The following is a 21728-nucleotide window of genomic DNA, read 5'->3' as shown; positions in this document are numbered from 1 at the left end:
CTAGTAGGTGCCTGAGGCTGGATTTGAACTCAAGTCCTTCTGAGTCCAGGGTCCTCCTGACTTAGGTGCTCTGCCCACTGCACCGTCTGGCTGCCCTATTGCTGGCATAGTGCCCGACATATATTCAACACTTAATAAATTCTTATCGAATTGAATAGAATTTGATGTCCTTTGGATAGTCAAACAGGACTGTCCTTTGGACAGTCGAACAGGAAGGCTCAAAATGTTCCGGGAGGATGAAGAGACAGAATTATTAGTTGGGACCAGAAACTAATGGATAGTATCATGAAACCAGTGGGCCATGTACCTGCTTGGAGTCCCTCTGTGATGGGAGATGTCCTAGGTCACGTTCAACGTTCAACTGATTTGTAGGAAGTTGTTGCAGAAGGCAACAATTCCAGGCCCAAAGCCCAGAACTGAAAATGTCAGGGGTGACTGACATGCCCTCTCCCCTTCCCCATACATGTAGACCCATCTTGAGTTTCATAAGTAAGGGGACATAGTGAAGGACTAAGACAGGGGTGGGAAACCTGTGGCCTGGAGGCCACATATAGCCTTGAGGACACAGGTTCCCCACCTCTGAATTAGGCTCTGGAGTATTTTTCTTTGTTGACTAGAGATTGTACACTTCTTAGGACTGGGGTCCTAATGGGGCAAAGCCATTCCAGTCAGAGCTGAGGAGAGGCAGAGGTTGGATATGGGAAATGGTGCTGAGAAGATGCTCTGGCATCTCCCCCCCAAATAAGCAAACAAAATACTTACCAGAAAACACCATAGTGTACAGGGGGACATGGGAGATTCTTTTCACTCACTGCTCCAAAGGCGTAGGGGAAGACATAAAGTGTGTCCACATGTCCATGAGTGACAGCATGATAATCTAGTCCCTCTCAGAGCCGTGGTGAATGTGAATCATGCAGTAGGACCTTGGGGACCTCCAGAAAAGGCTCTGCCTAGAGATCTGAACTTAGAATATCTTCTGATTGACTAATTAAGCACCTACCACAAGGCTGTTGCTCCTTCCTCAGCCTTTCAAGTTGAAGCTTTGCAGCCTAAGAGCTCCGGAGGGCCCACCCTTCAGAGCTGCCCCCTTTTCCTCCCCAGAGGTAAACGTGCTCTGATGTTCCTGGGAGCTATGCTCTTTCTGACACCCTTCACCATCGCTGCTCAGCTTTCACTGACTCAGAAACTTCCTGTTGCATCCCCATCAGAAGCGAGGTAAGTGGTGGTTTCCATGTCTCCTTCTTTTGGCCTCTGTAGTCCAGTCGGACTAACCATGCTGTTTCTCGCACATAACTCCTAGTCTCCATCTCTGTGCATTTATTCAAGCTCTTCCCTGTGCCTGGAATATCATTCATTGCCTCTCTGCCTCTGCCTGTTTGCTTCCCTCTTTTCCTTCAAAGCTCAGCACAAATGCCGCCTGCCACATGAGGCTTTTCCTCTTTTTCTTCTGCTTTAGCTTCTAGAACCTCTCTCCTCCCAATTACCTTGTATTTATTTGCATATACTTTCATTTCTTTACATGTGCAACATGTTGATTCCCCTGATAGAATGTAAGCTCACTGAGGGCAGGGACTGCTTCATTTTTGTCTCTGTGTCCCCAACATCTAACAGTGTCTGACATACAGTAGGTGGTAAATAAATGCTTGATAATTAATTGATTAATCTTGCTGTTGGTCCCCTTTCAGGGCACTAGAAAGAGATAATAAATGTCAATGTGCACCCTACTTATAGGGACAGCTAGATGGCTCAGTAGGTAGAACTTGGGCTTGGAGTGAGGAAGACATGGGTTCGAATCCAGCTTCAGACAGTTACTAGTTATATGACCCTGGGCAAGTCACTTAGCCTCTATATGCTTTAATCCACTGGAGAGGGAAATGGCTAACTATTCCCAGTATCCTTTCCAAGAAAATCCCATGGACAGTATGGTCCACAGGAAGAAGAGTCAGAAGACTGAACAATAACAACCCTGCCTATAATTAGCATTTACAAAAGGATGTAAGGTTTGCAAGGCTTGAGATGTGTGTGTGTGTGTGTGTGTGTGTATGTATAAATTTTAATTTTTTTGGAGGAGGGAAAGCAAGGCAATTGAGTTTAAGTGATTTGCCCAAGGTCACACAGCTAGTAAGTTTCAAGTATCTGAGGCCAGATTTGAAATCAGGTCCTCCTGACTCCAGGGCTTGTGCTCTATTCACTGTGCCACCTAACTACCCCAAGGCTTTTAATGTATTGTCTGATTGGTTCCTCACAATGATCTAATGTAGTAGATGTTATTAGTATCACCATTTTGCTCTTTTATCTCTATCACGTGTGTGTGCATAGGCTACTAATAAAAGCATGGTCTAGTAGAAGGTAGGGAATTGGCTTTGAAGCCAGAAAGATGTGGGTTGAGGTCTGTAAAGGGAACCTGCCCCGCCCCAGGGGTGGAGAAGAAGACTAGTATAACCAGGAGCCCATATATGGTGATAAATGCTGTTGGGACTGATGATTGGGCGAGAAGGGTCGGGAAGGGCTATAAAGGCCCTAGGGCGGAAGTAGGGGAGAGACGCGAGACGTGATGTAATCAGTGGAGAATAAACACCCCCCGAAAACTCCCTCCGCTCTCTGTCTGGTGATTGTTCCCCTCAAGGGGCCGGTGACGACCGAAGACCCGGATATGGGTAAGTAGAGGACCGTAGGGCAGGTGAGGATTCCACGGGCAGAGGGACCCCGGCAGAGGTCCTGTCTCTGAAACATATTGTCTGTGTGACCTTGGGTAAGTCATTTAACCTCTAGGCGCTCTAGGTCAGAGGGTCAAATGGGGCCAGCAGGTCACAATAATTGCCGCCTGAACCAGATTAAAATGTAATTGGGAAATATTTTTTAAATAAATAAAAAACAATAGAGCATGGCTAAGTCTACAATCCAGGGGGATCCCTATGGAGGGATTCCTATTGGAGTTTGACACCACCGATCTAAGCAACTCTAAGAGTTTTAGTTTTTGAGAAAGTGCTGAGTTTTATTAGTAAGGGGAATTTCTTCACCAGCCAGTTCTTTTTACCAATAAAATCACAATCTATTCCTTATCCTTATTAGTATATTTGAGGTAAATGCCCACCCCAGTTGGAATTTTTAATGTATTCCCCCCTTTAAACTACTAAGCCATTAAGATTACATCTGGAATTCTACACCTATATACAAGGGAAACATGGACTGTCCTCCCTCTTAAAATTCTTTTCACAAAGGGTGACAATATAAAAGAAGACTACGACTCCCAATTATCCCTTGAACCCAATAAAACTCTTTATTCTGAATTTCCAGGCCCTCTACTATTTAATCCCCCTACCTAGCCCTCATTTCCTAAATCTATACAGGCATACCTTAGACATATTGCAGGTCCGGTTCCAGACCACTGCAATAAAGTGAATATTTCAATAAAGCAAGTCACATAACTTTTTTTTTGTTTCTCGGGGCATATAAAAGTTATATTTACACTATACCATAGGCTATTACAGTAGTAGCTAATGCAGTAGTATTATGTCTAAAAAAACAGTGCACATACTTTAAATAAAAAATGCTTTACTTGTGGAACTGAACGTAAACTAAAAATAACAAATTTAAAAGAAAAAAATTCTTTATTTCTAAAAAAAAATTTGCTAACCATCATCTGAGCCTTTCGCAAGTCATAATCTTTTTGCTAGTAGAGGGTCTTGTTTCGATGTTGATGGCTCTGACTGATCAGGGTGGTGGTTGCTGAAGGTTGGGATGGCCGTGGCAATTTCTTAAGCTAAGACAACAGCAAAGTTCGCCATATTGACTGACTCTTCCTTTTACTTGAAAACTTAGAGGCCACTGTAGAGTTACTAATTGGCCTAATTTCAATATTGCTGTGTTTCAGGGAATAGGGAGGTCCAAGGAGAGGGAGAGAGTTAGGGGACAGCTGGTTGTGGAGCGTACAATATTTATCAATTAAGTTCACTCTCTTATATGGGTACAGTTTGTGATGCCCCAAAACAATTACAATAGCAATATTGTATTGGTCACTGATCACAAATCACCATAGCAGACATAATAAAAATGAAAAATTTTGAAATATTTCTGGAATTACCAAAACATGACACAGAGATATGACGTGAGCACATGCTGTTGTGAAAATGACCAATAGACTCGCTCAATACAGGGTTGCCACAAACCTTCAATTTGTGAAAAATGCAATAACTGTGAAGCCCTATAAAGTGCAGTGCAATAAAATGGGGTATGCCTATATTTCCCAGCTTTGTTTTTCTTGTTCCAGCCAGTCAAGCCTTTTATGATCTTTCAGCTCAGGCCCCATTCATTGCCTCTTCTAAGCCTGCCCCTCCATTCCTTCTGAGTTCTTCCACCCAACTTTCATCCCTAACATACCAAGACCCTTTCTTCCTTCAAAACTACTCTACTCTCAGCTGGGAACTCAGCAACAATCTCTGGAATGGTTTTAGCTGTTCCCTTGGCCATTTCTAGACTTGCAAAGGATTCTAATATGAAGTATGTGTGTCTCTTACTTAGAGAAGCCAGAGGGATGGCATGGGATGGTGGATGCTGGTGTGAGGTTCACACAGATAAAAACAAAAGAATAGGTCTTGGTGCTTTTCCAAAAGCACTAATAGAGCATACACAGAGTTATGATGTCTTGTGGCTTCAGATAGTGTCTCTGCCTTTTAAATATATATTTTTTAATATTTTCTAATTGCTCAAATTCAAATTCTCCAATAGGCAATCTCACCTCAAGGCATCTGACTCAAGCTCCCTCAACCCTCCTTCATACCTTGATACTTTCCTGTCTCCCCCTTCTTTCTTGTTTCTGGAGATGACTGGGCTTCTTTCTAGGGCTCACTGGCTTTAGAGCTAGAAGGGAAAAGGAAGAAAATAAACATTTATATAGCACCTACTAGGTGCCAGGCATTGAGCTAAGCATTTTACAACTATCTCATTTGGTCCTCACAACAACCCTGGGAGGTAGGTATAATTATCATCCTCATTTACATTTGAGAAACCTGAGGAAGACAAAGGTTAAATGACTTGACCAGGGTCACACAGCTAGTAAGTGCCTGAGTCCTAACTCCAGGCCTAGCTCTCTATCCACTGAGCCACCGAAAGGCAGCCAGAAGTGAAGTTGGCGATCGTTTAGTCCAACACTCTCATTTTATAGTTGAGAAAATAAGGCTCACTGAGATAAAGCATCCAGTAACAGAGCTGGTGTCCAAACTCATTCATGCTCTCTGATCTTAGAGCCAGTTATTTTCCCACTCTATCAAAGTCTTTCTCCAACTTGCACTGCTCCCTGTGTCCACGGATCTATGGGTCCTGCTTCCTTCCAACTCTCTTGCCTAAATCTTTTGACATTCTTAATTTCCTCATTTTTTTTTTTGGTGGTAGTTGGGTGGAGACAATCAGGATTGAGAGACATGGTCACACAACTAGTAGTGTCTGAGGCTGGATTTGAACTCAGGTCTTCCTGATTCCAAGGGCAGGAGCTCTATCCACTGTACCACCCAGCTCCTCAATTTCCTCGATTTTTTTCAGAGAACATGAAACTGTCCTGTATTTCCTGAAGTACTACACCAAGCCCTACTGCCGATATGGACCTTTCCTTGTGGGCATGTTGCTCGGTATTTTCAAGCACCACAATGACCAGGCTAATAGTCTCAAGAGCAAGGCAAGTCCTTCTTTGAGAGTCTGTGTAGGGGAATGCAAAGACTGGGAATCAGAAGGCCCAGGGTTTAGCTCTGCTCTGCCACTAACTGGCTATGTGACTTTGGGCTTCTCTGAGATTCAGCTTCTTCATCTATAAAATGGAAGGGGAATTCTAAAATAATTCCAAAGACCTATTTTAGTTCTGAAAATTGTTCTGATCCTCCTCTTCCTCTCAGGCTCACCATCTGGAGTAGATTATCAGAGAGAAGAAGGTCAAGGAAGGCAGCAAACACCTTCCTGATATGTTTCCAGGGCCTGAGACCTTGGGGCTCAAGCAGAAGAAGCAAAAAGGTTCTTGGGAGTATCCTAAAGCTAGTGATATAAACTGGGTCAGAACATTACAAATCCCACATCCCTCCCATCAACCCCAACACGTACACCCAAGATACTTTCTTTGCCATGCTTCGGCCTTGAGACAGGGCTTGCAAAAGCATATCACGGAGACAGCTTAAGCAATTGCAGTGAATAAAGAGATATATGGAAAAAATGGAAGGAAGGAAGGAAAAGTGACAGTACAAAGTAAGCTATAAATAATATTTTTCCTCCCCCAGGCACAGGCTGTTGCTGGGTGGCTTTCTTGCTTATTCACCCTCTTCACGGTTGTCTCTCTGGCATATATGGTGGATGACTCCTTTGACACTTATTTGGTGGCAGCCACCAGCTACCAAGCACCTCACTGAACACTGTGGGCTGTTGCTGTGGGTTGGATCATTTTTGTATGTCAAGAAGGCTATGGAGGTATAGTATAGTAGTATAGCATAGGATATGTAGTACTGAGTCATTTCTCTTGTTTCTAGGAAGGTGACTACTGTAAAAAAAAAATGGGAAAGAGGAAAAAACACAGGATAATGATAAAAGATTTTCTAATTGGTGAAAGAGTTACGGCATGATGTTGGTTCAATGTAGCTAAGACACTTTATGGCTCTGTTTTTTTAAATATGAAAATTACTATATTTTATTTTTTCCAATTACCTGTAAAAATTATTTTTGACTTTTTAAAAAATTTTGAGTTTTATATTTTCTCCCTCCTCCCTCAGAAAGTCAGCAATTTGATATAGATTATGCATGTGCAATACAGCAAAACTATTTCCATATTTATGGCTCTGTTTTTAAAATTGTCTAATGTTTTGTTTAAATCCTTTTCCTCTCCAAATGTTAGTTCTGAAAAAAGTCGCAGTTCCTTTAAGAAGTATGTCCGGTGGTATTCTAGTCATAGTGGTTAATAAGGAAATTAATGATATAGCCATGTCATGGCCTAGTTTCAAAGACCAGGAAGACTGGTAAAAGGGGGAAGCATAGTGTAGTGAAAAGTTTTAATTTGGAGTCAGGGGAGGTTGGTACAAACAGATTACTTAACCTCTCTAGATTCACTGGTAGTGAAAAGAAGCTGTTCCTTCATGCTTTGGCAATGGTGTTAAACCCTTTTAAATCCAAATAAGTAGATGCTTCCTTAGAATAATTTTCCTAGATTTTGACTTCTAAGCCAAAGAAAGCAAAAATGAGTATCCAACAAAGGCCAAAAGAAAGTATTTACTACCACAGTGAGTCAAAGACTGCTTTTTCACAGGTCTGGTGAATCAAATGCTTTCTTGTGACATTTGGAATTTACTTGCCAACATTAGTTACGCCTGCTTCTTGGTACATCCGATGCTGACCATACTCTACAATGGCCTTCAGGAAACTCTTATTCATTACACTGACACCAACATGGGGAGTTCTCTTGTTGGGTCTTTGTGACCTTACAATCTGTTCTTTTATTGGGAAATGAGGGCTATAAAAAGCCATTTTCTTTGAGCCTCATTGTTCTTGGTTTCTTTGAAAGAGGGAAGGAGTGTTTTTGGCATAACATGACATCCTTATAATTTTTCTTGGTGTACAAGGGTTTTGAGGGTCAACTGGTCAGCAGAGATATCTGATGCAGTCATAATGGCGAATTCTATGACTATTGAATTTAGAGAGGATAGGAACTGGTCAAGATCTAAATGGAAATAGAGATAAATAGAACTTCATATTATTGTTGTCGTTCATTTGTTCCAATTTGTGTCTGACTCTTCATAACTTCATTTGGGTTTCCTTGGCTAAGAAACCGGACTGCTTTGCCGTTTCCTTCTCCAGATCATTTTACAGAGGAAGAAACTGGGGAAACAGGGCTAAGTGACTTGCCCAGGGTCACACAGCTAGTAAGTGTCTGAGGCTGGATTTGAACTAAGGTCTTCCTAGCTTGAGGCCCAACGCTCTATCCAGAGTGCTACCGAACTTTCCTCACTTTATACTATTTCTACAAAGCATTTTCTTCATTGTCTTTGGGTTTTAAAAAACTGACATCAAATTTGGAATCAATATAGCTAACTGTGGTCACTCTGCAGCTCATCACTATTACTTGCCCTAGACCTGTGATTTCATCAGCATGGTGAATTCCCACACAAATCTGCAACGGATTTTATAGCGAGCTTAGATCTCTGGGGGAAGAGGGATGGCTGTGGGGCATACAGTTTCCATGGGAGAGAAGCATGTTATGATATATCAGAGGATTAAAGTGAATCGTAAGCAAGGGTGTGAATGGCTCTGCTCCAATGCATATGTTTATATGCATATATGTCTATGTGCATATATGAACTTGTGTTTATATTGAAGCCCTGCTTGCAATTGTATGTTTGCTGAGTGAAAGGAAAGATGTGAGCTAATTACTTTTTTCCAGAGAACAATCATACCCACTCTGCCTTCTTTTCCTTCCTTAGTTCTACCTTTTCTCTGGACACTGCTTTTTGACATTTACCACTGGGCTGGTCCTGACTATGTTCATTGAGAAGCCCTTTCAGGAACGGAAGCAGTATCTCCTTGGGGCAGTGTCCACCAGTCATCAGAATGAATGAGCCTTGTACCATGAGGATGGGATTGACAAACACATGTATAGTTTGCCTTATAAAGTAGTTGTGTTCCGGAAAAGTTGTGTGTGAATTAGTTATTGTAAAAGTGGCGATTCATTATTTCAAACAAAGATTCTTCATTTGGAGTCCATGAATTTAAAAAAAAAACATTTTGATAACTATTTCAATATAATTAGTTTTCTTTGTAATCCTATATACTCTATTTTATGCATATACAATAAAGATCATCTGAACCTGTCAAAACAGGGTGAGTTAAATGTTTTGCATAATGAAATAATGTTACCTATTATTTCACCTTCTACTGAGAAAAGCATGACACAATTCCATATATTATATTTTCTTATTCATATACTCCAAGACCCAGAATACCCCCTTAGGGGTATGTGGTTCAATCCTGTTGAGTCTGACTCCAGGGTGGTCATGTTTCTCTCTATGGCACTGCCCCAACTTTGGATTAAAACTCCAAGGAAGTCTCTGAAACAAAGTTTAGGTATGGTTCATGTACAGGGTTTCCCCAAATGTGGGAAACAGGATGCCCTCCCAAAAATGTATTCAGTGTATAAATATGGTTGTCAGGGACAGGATAGATGTTTTTTTCCTTCCCATCAGTATTTACATAGGACACAAGAGACACAAAGACATATGAACAAATATAGAAAACATAAAATACTCAAATGGCTAATTTTACTCAATATAGTCCCCTAAAAGGTAAATACCTTTGTGGTACTAAAGAACAGGTATTTTGAGGGTGTCTAGGTGGCACAGTGAATAAAGCTCCAGCCCTGGAGTTAGGAGGACCTGAGTTCAAATCCGGCCTCAGACACTTAACACAAAAACTAGCCGTGTGACCTTGGGCAGGTCACTTAACCCCAACTGCCCTCCAAAAAGCAAAAAAAAAAAAAAAAGAACAGATATTTTGCATTCATCTCAGGACCATACTTGTTGAGGAATTAAGGACAATTATCCTAGAGCAAAGGTGGGGAACCTGTGGTTTCAATGTCACATGTGACCCTCTAGGTTTTTTGCCCTCTGACTGAACCCAAACTTCACAGAACAAATTCTCTTGGGGAGCCCTTGAGAGCCTAGAGGGCCATATGTGGCTTTGAGGCCACAGGCTCCCCACCTGTGTGGGAGGGTTGGCAAGGTTCAAATCCCTTACACAGCCAGGACTTTTGTTCTTCAGATATAAAAGAGTTCTCGCAGTGATATTCTTCTCTTCCATGAAGCATGCTGGTAAGGAAAAATAAATTCTTTCCTGGTTGGCAAGCTCTGGAACTTTCCAAGTCAGGATAAACACCAATGAATGCTAGAAATATCCATTTCTCTGGCTGTACTCAGAAAAAGAAAGGAAGAAGAAGGCAAGCAGGAGCTTAAAGACCAGTTTCACAGTCACCGAGGTAAGATGTTTCCAGCTGCCGTGTACGTTAGGCTAACATTGCTGAAGGGAGAAAGAAGAGAACTCTCCTCCCAGCCCTCTCACCTCTCTTCCCTGAAAACCAAGAGGGAGAAGACAGAAGAAAAGAATACCAAAGCTGAAGGGTCCAAAAAGCCAAGGGTGGAACTATTTACAGAGCCCTTATAGATCAAAGAGAGACGAGTGTAAGGTATGAAAAGACTCGAAAGGTAGGAGGGGGCCAGGTTATGAAGAGCTTCAAATGCCAAACAGAGCACTTTATATTTGATCCTGTAGGCAATAGGGATTGAGTATTGAGTAGAGGAGTGACATGGTCAGACCTGACCTTCAGGAAGATCACTGTAGCTACTGAAGGAATGATGATCTGGAATGGGGAGACACTTGAGACAGGCAGACCCACCAGCAGGTGTAAGGTGACCAGGGCCTGCACCAGACAGGTGGCACTGTCAGAGGAAAAAAGGGGCATAGGGGAGAAATGTTAAGAAGGTAAAATTGGCAGGCCTTGGATACAGATTGAATATGGGAAGAGGAGTGGGGAGGAGGAGGCCTCATTTTCTTCACCCGTAAAATGAAAGGGTTGGGTTGGATGATCATTAGCATGTCTTTCGGCCACAGTTTTAAAAAGCCCAAATGAAAACAAAATAAGCTATACCGTGACATATCAATTAACTGGAACTGGCTTCTGCAATACAAATGCCAGCCAAGCTGGGCAAAGACCCAGAGACTTGGCAATCTTACTTTCAGCTCTAATATTCTGTGGTCCTGGGATTCCTTTCAGCCTGGCTTGGTGAATCAGTAGCAACTAATGTGGGACTTGCCACCTCCCTGAAATCAGCCCTATTCTGGCTGCAGAACTTGGCCAGAGTGTGAGGTCTACCCTTTCATCCCAGGCTTCACATCTCTTTGTTACATAAAGCCTTGCTGGCTTTCTAGGTGAATCAGGACTCACTGAGTTCCACGGGAGCCCCCTGGTGACTGATTTAACACCTACACACCATTGCTTGTGATAAGGCCTGGAAGGTGGCACGGTGGACAGAGTGACTTTGAAAAGAGTGATACTGCAATAAGGATGAGGCCTCATGGGAAATTACCCAACTGACTGCCTTACTTGTCAGCAGAATTGCCAAATGCCTCCAAAGGCGAGCAAGCCGGGAGATTGTCTTATCACAAACATGTCTTAGGGAAGTTTTTCCTTTTTAAGAAAATCAAAAGCAACTCTGCCATCTTCTTTCAGAAAATATAAGCTAGAAACAGTGAAGTCGGATGCAGAGCTGCTTATTGTTCATACACAGAGATTTCAGATCTTTAAACATTGCAGTCAGAGATGGGAGACCGTAAGCATAGGAAGATTAGTTGGTGCAGTGGATGGAACGATGGGTCTGGAGTCAGGAAGACCCAAGTTCAAATGTGGCTTGAGGATGGTATGGATATATATGATCTGAGGCTTGGCCTGCCTCTAGGAAAAGCAGGGTAGTATAAGAGCTGTGACTAGCCCAGAGGGATGGCTGGGGAGAGGAACAGGCTGCTTCAGTACAGACACTGAGGCTGGGTGCCCTCTTCTCTAGTTTCCAAGAGGAGGTATCAGGCTAGAATGATACTTATCTGCTCCTTTTCCCAGCAGCTCCGGCCCCTGGCAGTCCTCAGCAGGAGTCCTTAGCAGAAAGTCCTTAGCAGTCCTAACTCAAAAAAGGGCTTCGCGCTGCCACTGCCTCTGCTGCTGCCGCCGCTGTTGCCACCACCACCAGCCACCGCAGGAACGCTAGCTTGCTTCCTCTTCCTCTTGCTCCGCCCCTTCCTGCTACATCAGCAAGTCCAATGGGGCATGGAAGATCTTTAAATCCCATAACCCTTACAGTGACTTGCCCACAGCTACAGAGCTAGTATGTGTCTGATGGCTGATTGGAATTCAGGTTTTCTCGATTCCAGGCCCAGCACTCTATCCACTGAGCCATCTGACTGTCTAGCCTCCCAGAAAAAAGAATAAGAGGCTATAAACAAGGTCACTTATCCAATCATCCCTGATAGGAGCTACTTAATGACTGGGCCCTTCCCCATTTGTCTCTGTGGGCTTAGCCTAGTAATAACCACCTTGCAGCCAGTCTTGGTGAAATGGAAGGCTGTTGTTCTGAAGAAGATGATGTGATCTTATAATAAGACTGAGATGAAGGCCCAGCCCCACTCCTGCCTCACTGGGATGCTACAAGACTTCATAAAATCAGAGTAAAACTTTTAACTAGATTTCTCTCAAGTGTTCACATAGATTAGTGATCTCATTGGTCTTGATGTTTTCTCCAGGGATGCAGATCATGGCCTACATGGGCTATACTTGTCCATGTCCTTCCACCAGTTATTCACAGATGGTCCACCATCAATGTGATGGAGGCCTCATTACATTGATAAGGCGCTGGTGGAGCATGCGGATTGTCCACTAGCATTCCTCATCCTTTCCATATGACCCGTCCATCTTTTCTTTCTTTCCTACATTTCTCTGATGAAATCTTTAACTCTGGTTCTTCCAAGTTCTTTATTGATTATATGTTGCAGACTATTCACACTCACCATGGGTTTCTTAACTACCATCTGTGTAACATTAATTTTCAGTTCCTTAGAGACCATTGTGTTCCATGTCTCACACTCAGGCAACAACAACAAAAATATGGGCCTTTAATTCTGGAAGAAACTTAGAGTCACTAAAGGGGCTTTTCAGTCTCCAAGGCAATCCAGTCTGTTGCCCTACCCCTATTTAATTTTAGGTCCAACATTTCTGTTGTCTGTTTCAGCTACATATACTCATGGGAAAGTTCTAAAGATTGTCTATCCAGCCACATGTTGTAGTCTGGGCAACAGACCTTCTTCATCCATCTCCATCTTTTCCTTCCATTTCTCCATAGTCAGGCCAAACTTTCTCATTTCAGATTTAATTTTTATTTTATTTTTTCTTAATTAAATGTAAACAAAAATCTTTAACATACATTTTTAAATTTTTTGAGTTCCAAATTTTTACGGAACCTCTCTCCTCTGTCTCCTCATTGAAAAGACTAGTAATTTGCCAGTCCTGCAAAACATTTCCACATTAGCTATGTTGCAAGAAAAAATGCAGACCAAAAAAAAAACCAAAAATAATACAGAAAGTTAAAAAAAGTATGCTTCAATATGCATTTAGACTCCATCAGTTCTTTTTCTGGAGGTGGATAGCATTTTTCATGGCAAGGACATACTTTTTTCGGTGCTTATCTTTTTGGTGCAGAATCTATTTCGGAAGATTCTGCAATGATCTGGGCCTTGGACTGATGCATCCAGCATGATCCACGTACAGAAACATCTGAAGGACCTTTCCACCTCCTTAACTTAGACTCTGTGCTGAATCGTTTCTGTCACAATGGTGGTCGCATTATCTAGCATTCAGATACATGCTAGCACAGATCCTGTTTCTTGCATTGCTTGATTTTTAAGACCAGGATGTTGTTGGACAGGTTTATTTCTGTTATATATTTCAAGGAATCTCGAATGACTTCAGTGTATGAATGGAAAGACATCTTGTTGGAAGAGAACTTTTTTTTTTACTCTACTGAATCAAATGCTTTTTCATAATCAACAAACAATAAGTACAGTGGAATCTTGTACTGTTTCCATCTTTCAGTAAATTGCAAAATAGCAAATATATGATCTATTAATAGTGTTTGCAATCCAATTTGATATTGTAGGATATCACTTTTTTTTTTAAAGCAATTGGGGTTAAGTAACTTGCTCAAGGTTACACGGCCAGGTGTTTCTGGGTGGGTGCTAAGTGTCTGAGCCCAGATTTGATCCCAGGTCATTCCAACACTGGAGCCAGTGCTCTTACTCACTGCGCCACCTGGCCGCCCCAACGATATCACTTTCAAAAGCTCGTGTGTTCCTTAATAATATCCTTATCGAGGATTAATTCACATGTAGATAAATCTCTTTGAGATTTTATATAGCTGGGAAAGTGGGCATTAGATTCATATTGTTGAAGTTTTCTCATTCATTTATTTTAAGGAATAATGAAGTTTGAGGGTTTTCCCCCCTCTATGCCTTTAGTATGACCTCCAAGGGAAGGTATCTACTGCAGCACAATGTTCCACTCATTGGCCATGATCAGTCTCCTTTGCCCATACCCTTCTCCTGTGGTTAGCAAACTTCCATCCTTCTTTTTCTCCCAATTTTGTTGTTAGTGAATTCCCAAATGCCTAAGAGTAAAACGTCCATCTCCCCAACACTTGCTGCTATGCTCTCATTTCCTCTCACTCCATCCCATTCTGGTCTTTTCTCAAGAAGGCATTAAATTCCTTTATATCATTGAGTGTCAATTTTCCCCTCATGGATTACATTTGGTTTTGCTGGATAGGTGCTCACTCCTCTAATATTCCACTTTGGCTCAGCCTTCTCTATGCATTGTACCATCTAGAATTTCCATTCCATGCCTAACGAGCTACCTCTCATTTTAGATCTCTTCTTCTTATGTTCCTTCCAGCCTGTGGCACTCATGGAGACCTGGCTCCCTCCAGGTGAAACTGCATTCCTAGCTTTTCTTTCCACCATTGGTTGAACCTTCTTTTATAAGCCCTGACACACTGGTCCTAGAGTCAAAATACTAGTTGCTCCCATTGCCATTTCCCAACTCTTCTTTTTAACATTCCTAAATCTGTCAAGTCATTCTTATTGAGCCCAATTTCCCAGTCACCCCTTTTTTCAGTCACCCAGGTTTGCAGGCTTGGCGTCATCCTCAATTTCTTACTCCTTCTCATCCCACATGGCTAATCACTTGCTAAGTCTGTCATTTCTCTACAACCTTTCGAATTTGTCCATCTCTTCTTCCAAACAGCCATTGCCCTAGCTCAAGTACTTATCATCTTTTATTTGGACCATTGAAATAATCTCTCAATTGAACTCCTTGCCTCAAATCTCCTTCCCACTGCAATTCATCATGTACCAACTGCTGAAGTGATTTTTCCTAAAGTAAAGGTCTGACTAGGTTATTCCTCTTCTCCATAAACTCCAATTGCTCCCTATTGATCCTGGGATCAAATGAAAACTTCTTGGTTGGGTATTCATAATACTTTCTTCACATTCTGACCCCACTAAATCCTTCCACCCTTATTATTGCTTCCTTAATGGACCACAGATCCAGCTAAACTGGCCTTCTTACTTTTGTTCACACAGGGCCCACCAGCACTGTGCCTTAGAACTGGCTGTCCTGAAAGTCTGGAATGCCTCCACCTCTCAGAATCCCCAGCTTCCCTCAAGTCACCTCTCAGTCACCCCCTTCTACATGAAATCTTTCTTGATTCCCTCAGTGGTCATTGCCTTCCCTTGAAAATTATATCTATTTTACTTACATGTTATCCCTTCTCTCTAGAGGGCAAGGTCTTCAGGGTCTGCAACCGATCCACATCTGTCTTTGTATACCCAGAGTCTATCAGAGCACTGACCTATAACATAGATTTGTTGAGCTTCCCCTCCATATGCCTTGTGATTCAAAGCCGTTTTCGTCCAGAACAGAATTCCTGCCTCCAGTTGGACATCTGGTCCAATCTGGATATTTCCCCATCCTGGTGATTATCTTAAATATCATTAGCTATCTTAACTAGATAATAGAATCTGTAGATTTTGTATCTCTGAGCTTTACAAAGTGTTGTACATCTATCATCTCACTGACAGAATATTAGAGCCGTTCTAGATTCTCCGCCCTCTTAGACAAGTGAGAAAACTGAGACCTAGAAGGAAGCGATTTGCCCAGTTGTATGGCGATTTAATTACAGAGCTGGGATTGGAACCCAGATCAGTCAGTGATTTCTTCCCTACATCTTGTTTTTCTTTGAGTTTTTGGGAAGGTGAGTTTGATTATTAGATAATAGAGGATAATGGTGATGACTGATGATGAGTTGACCTGGCCCCAAACAGCCCATAGCAAAGTACTAGGTAAGAAAGACAGCACCAGGATAGGGGTTGTCAGCACCCAGATATGGAACACTGAATAATATCATTTCTGTTTGGCAAATGTGCCTCAGGACAGTGTACATAACAAGGCTATTTTGAGCACCTTGGCCTGAGCCAGTTTCTATTTTGGCAGCCCATCTACTATCTGTTCTAATCACAGGATGAAGAGTTGGTGTTGTTAATGCTTTTAAATCAACTTTCTATCATTCTAAAGGAATTTGAGTTGATGTAATTTGTATTATATGTTCATATTGCCTTCATGTATTATGTGCGATGGGCAGCTAGGTGGTGCAGTAGATAGAATGTCAGACCTGGAGTCAGAAAAATTCGTCTTCCTGAGTTAAAATCCAGCCTCAGACATGAGGTCACATACTAGTTATGTGACCCTGGGTATGTCACTTAACTCTGTTTGCCTTAGTTTTCTCATCCATAAAATGAGCTGGAGAAAGGGCAGCTAGGTGGTATAGTGAGTAAGAGCACAGGCCCTGGAGTCAGGAAGGACCTGAGTTCAAATCCAGCCTCAGACACTTAACACAAAAACTAGTCGTACGACCTTGGGCAAGTGCCTGACCTTCCCTCCTCCAAAAAGAAAAAAAAAAAATGAGCTGGAGAAGGAAATTGCAAACCAATCCAATAAACCCAAAAAAGGGTTATGGAGACTTGAACAGGACTGAAAAAAATTGAACAACAACAAAATGGTGTGTGATTGCTACAGAGAGGCGTTTATGCATTTTCAACAATACAAAGTGGCAGTGTGAGATAATAATCAGATGACTGGACTAAAACCCAGGAAGATCTGAGTTGAAGTCCTACCTCTAAAGCTGTCTGAGCCAGGACAAATCATTTAACCTCCATACTCAAGTCAACAGACATATATTATATACTTACTATGTTCAAGTTCATGTGCTAAACAAAGATGAAAAATAACCCATTCCCTGCCCTTGATATATTACATTATATATGTATGTTATATATATGCACACACACATATCTACATGCATACATACATACATATAATAACATAAGGGGTATGACATGAACAAATGTAAGCTGGGACCTAGCATGCCTGACTATGCGCTGATCAACATTACTGGAGAAAGGTTTCCACGCCAGGATTCTTGACAGCAACCAAATCATCACTGGACAAAACGAACAATGACAATGTAAGTCCTTTCACCTCTGTGCAGTGCCTTCGCCCCCCAGGCTTCAGGTTCCTCATCGATGGAGGCCACAGCCCTCATCTCTTCAGTAACCAGCGCTCCAGAAGACCCAGAAGAAAAAGTTTTTGCCACCTGAAGTCCTTGGCAGTGTAAGATTGTTTAATTTCAGGGACAGATACGATTTTTATCTGTGGGAACAATGTCAAAGAAGAGGCATTACTATCTGCTTTGCCAGTGCACCCTAAGGACCTAGGGGTCTTTCTACCTGACTTGCAGCTGAAACCTCCCATATGTGCCGTGCCTCCCCTTTCCCCCCATTGGAATGTGAGCTTCTGGAGAGCAGGGACTGCCTTACTTTTCTAATTGTATCCCCAGAACATAGCACAGAGCTTTCTTTGCACATAGTAAATAATCAATACATACTTTTTCATTCATTCATTCATTTATTCACTCATCTGGAAAATGAGGGTTTGGACTAAGCGTTTTCTAAGATTGCTTCTGGCTCTCACAGTTTTATGAATCTGTGACACATTGTATGTACTTAAAAGTGTCCCCAGACTATCGCTAATAGCAAGCCTGATTAAGCCTGGCAAGAGGAAGCAAGTGGCTCCCTTTTTTGATGTTCGCTCTTTTAGACCTGTCAAGGCACCATTTTTCTAGAGATTCCTTCCAAAATGAAGTTAACAATTTGGGACACCTTTTCCTATCAGACCAGTGTCCAGTCATTCTTAAGTGATTCTTAGCGGGATTCTGTGAGTTCTTACATCTTGAGGAAGAGGAGGCATTCAGTGGTTCATCATCCCAAAGGTAGAGTCAGAGAACCAAAGACCCCAAAGTAGCGTTCTCCCTACAGCTTTATTCTGCATCCCCAGAAATGGCCAAATAATGCAATATGCCCCATATTACCATCCACCAGAATTACAGACAACATATTCTGAACCTCTATATGCTTGGGCCTATTAGTAAAAAATAAAGAGTCTCAAAAGGACTAATAACCTATCATTTCTTGACTCAGTTTTTGAATGGGATATTTCTAGTGCACTAAATATCATACTAGTAATTCAATTCAAGTACAGTCAAGTTGATAGATAGTTATCATGCATTTATTGTGTTCAAAATACTGTGCTAGGCAAAGAAAAAAAATTAAATAGTCCCAGCCCTTGAGTATTTACAATCTAATAGAAGGGATATGACACATACAAATGTAAATCATGGTCCAAAGTGCTCTAAGCTTTGGATTTACATGGACCAGAGACCACCTTCAAAAGGTTGCATTTTCTTTGGTTCCCTCCCTTCACCCAGAGTTTATACTTGGAAAAACCTCTCAATGCAGTTTATGTATGCCCAGGTTTCCACAGATATATGTAGCAGGGTCCTCAGATCCTATATAAGCACCCAAGGTAACAAATAGCATTGGGTATAGGAAAACATTTATTTCACCCCACAGAAAATGCATAAAACACAAAGGACTTACAAGAACCTATAAACAAATATAGAAAACAAATAAAGGCACTCTCGATATGTAATCAAATTTATCGAGGAATTCCCTTGACAAAATCCTTATATAAATCATTACAGGTATGACACAGATGAGAGGCAGCCATGATATAGCGGACAGAGAGCTGAGCTCAGTATCAGAAAGACTGGATCTGAATCCTGCCGCTAGCACATATGAACTGTATGACACAGGACAGGTAGGTCACTGAGTCTCTCAGTGTTCTGGGCAGTTTTCTAAGACTATAAGCTGCAGAGAAGGCTCTGACTTATACTAGTAGAGGAACTTTGCTCATCTATGAGTTTTCTATAGCGTTGAAGTCATAGGTACAGTCCCTATCTTTTTTTTTTTTTTTTGCTTTTTGGAGGGCAATTGGGGTTAAGTGACTTGCCCAAAGTCACATGTGTAGTTTTTGTGTCAAGTGTCTGAGGCTGGATTTGAACTCAGGTCCTCCTGACTCCACGGCCAGTGCTCTATTCACTTCACCACCTAGCCACCCCAGTCCCTATCCTTTTGATATGAAGTAGAATGTGATGGGGCAAAGCAGAGAACCAGATAAAAGGATCTAAGAAAATTTGATTTAAAGACAGGTCATTTTTAGCAGGAACATGGATGGGGGAGTATCAGGGAAGGCTGCATGGAGGAGATGGTACCTGCATTGAGCCTTGAAGGAAAATAAGGATTTCAGTTGGTATAAATTAAGAGAGAGTACATTTGGGGCAGCTAGGTGGCTCAGTGAATAGAGCACCAGCCCTGGAGTCAGGAGGACCTGAGTTCAAATCCGGCCTCAGACATTTAACACAAAATTAGCCATGTGACCTTGGCCAAATCACTTAATCCCAATTACCTTACCTTCCCCCTCCAAAAATCAAGAAAATAAAAATTACCAAAAGAGAGAGAGAGAGAGAGAGAGAGAGAGAGAGAGAGAGAGACAGAGAGAGAGACAGAGAGACAGAGAGAGAGAGAGAGAGACAGAGAGAGAGAGATAGAGAGAGAGAGACAGAGAGAGAGAGAATATATTCTGGGCATGGGGGATGGCTTGAGAAATTCAGTGAAGTATAACTGTTCATGTACCTTTGCAGTGAAGTATAACTGTTCAGGTACCTACAAAAATTGAATGCTGTCTTTCTTTAGAGTTTATTGGTCCTTAAAAAGACTGAGACAATCAGGGAATTTCCTCTTGGGAAAGTAGTCACATTTTATCAGTAGTAAATCCAAGGACGATCGAGGTGAAGGCACTTACCCAACATTGCACAGATCATCAATATCTGAGTTAGAAGAGGCCACATATTGCAGAGGACAGAGTGTTGGACCTGGAATCAGGAAGGCCTTGTCTCAATTTCACTTCTATCACATACGACTTGTGTGACAGTGGGAAAGTCATTTGATTTCTGATCCTCAGTTCCTTCCTCTACAAAATCAGAGTTATTATACCTAGACTAACTACCTCTCAGGAGTGTTATGAGAAGCAAATGAGATAATGTCTGTAAAACATTTTATAAATCTGAAAGATCTTTCTTGTGCATTCTTCATTCTGTCCAGGCTTTGGGCCCTAAGGGGCTGTTTAGTTATAGAGAACTCGAATGGGAATAGACTGAATGTACTAAGGCCGACTTTTTGGGAAATCCTGTATAACCACTCTAGAGAAGCCAGCTGGGTGGTACAGTAGATAAGGCACTGGGTCTGGAATCAGGTAAAATTCAGCCTCAGATGCTTACTAGCTGTATGACTCTAGGCACGTCACTTAATCTCTACCTGCCTCAGTATCCTCAACCATAAAATGGGGATAATGACAGCACCTACGTCCCAGGGTTGTTATGATACTATTTGTAAAGTGTTTAGCACAGTGTATGACAAATAGTAAGTACTTAATAAATGCATATTCCAGGGGTGGAGAACCTGCGGCCTTGAGGCCACATGTGGCCCTCTAGGTCCTCAAGTGCAGCCCTTTTATTGAATCCAAACTTCACAGAACTTGTTGCTGCAGGTTCCCCACACCTTACTCTTTTCCCTTCAAAAAGAGAATGTAGTTTCTTTCACTCCTATTTTATTTCTGTTATTGTGAGCTATTATTGTGATCATAATAACCACTGGGTGAAACCCCGGGGGTAGGACCTGGAGAACTGCACTTGTCAATGTATCTCCGTGCTGAGCATTTGTATTTGGTAAAGTACTGGGTTTTAAACAATGTTCTTCCTCCTTGATTCAAGCATACCAGATCCTGATCCAGTGCTTAGAACCAGCATACACCTGATCTATAACAGATCTCTACAAACACCAGCAGTTAATTAACTCAAATCTCCGGAGTGATGATCTTTTTAACTAGCTCAGGTGGCCTTTATTATTCTTGAGATGGGGTTCCCTAAGACTGATTTTTTTTCTGTCAAAGGAATTGAAGGCCACCCTCTAAATATGCAAAACCTCCACCTGGGGCAGCAAGGTCTTGTAAAGGTATGTCTTTTTTTTTTTTTTTAAGCCTGGCTAGACCAGACTTTCTTTCCATGGGATTTTGACCTTAGGTCTGTGGTGCCCAACCATGAAACCAGTTCATTGACAGTTGTGAAGGGTAAGGAGGACTTTTGAAACACTGTACTCAATGACAGCTCAATGTGGATAATATTTAGCTTAAGACAATCATCTCCCGGATTTAATGATCAGCTTTACTATGCCATTCTGAACAAAACAAATCACTCTGGGTTGTAAAGAGAAAGAAAAGGAGAGTAGAGGTCACACATCTTCAGGTGCCAGTGGTGCACGACAAACTGCCAGGAGACTGTATCAAGAATGGAATGTGACAGTGGTGACTGAGAACCCAGAACTCTCTTCAGTGAGAAAACAAACTTGGAGTAGCCACAGCAAGCAGAGGTGGGTCCAGGGGTGGCTAGGTGGCGCAGTGAATAGAGCACCTTCCCTGGAGTCAGGAAGACCTGAGTTCAAATCCAGCCTCAGACACTTAACACTTACTAGCCATGTGACCTTGGGCAAGTGACTTAACCCCAATTGCCCTGCCTTTCCCCCTTCAAAAAAGCAAAAAAAGAGAGAGAGAAGAAGAAGAAGAAGAAGAAGGAGAAGGAGAAGGAGGAGGAGGAGGAGGAGGAGGA

General features: G+C 42.0%; 1 protein-coding gene across 10 annotated transcripts in view; it reads left to right on the top strand.

The window, feature by feature from the left end:
- Nucleotides 1-21728, top strand: part of LOC138171596 (O-acyltransferase like protein-like) — a 174881-nt gene that overhangs the window by 80509 nt on the left and 72644 nt on the right. For 4 of the 10 annotated variants that reach the window (XM_069101161.1, XM_069101130.1, XM_069101168.1 and 1 more), the window contains 3 exons: nt 1102-1215; nt 6261-6447; nt 8448-8655. In XM_069101161.1, the coding sequence (XP_068957262.1) occupies nt 1102-1215; nt 6261-6447; nt 8448-8582 (436 nt within the window). In that variant the 3' untranslated portion in view covers nt 8583-8655. Of the gene's footprint in view, nt 1-1101; nt 1216-5538; nt 5672-6260; nt 6448-7824; nt 7891-8447; nt 8656-21728 lie in introns of those variants that run through there. The other 6 variants (XR_011170926.1, XM_069101191.1, XR_011170922.1 and 3 more) reach the window with 5 other exon arrangements.

This window comes from Petaurus breviceps, unplaced genomic scaffold (assembly GCF_028583685.1).
Source record: "Petaurus breviceps papuanus isolate PSGF00001 unplaced genomic scaffold, PetGlider_PUasm1.0 128, whole genome shotgun sequence".
NCBI lineage: Eukaryota > Metazoa > Chordata > Mammalia > Diprotodontia > Petauridae > Petaurus > Petaurus breviceps.
Note: the sequence above shows the minus strand (reverse complement) of the source record. Positions and strands in the feature narration are given on the sequence as shown.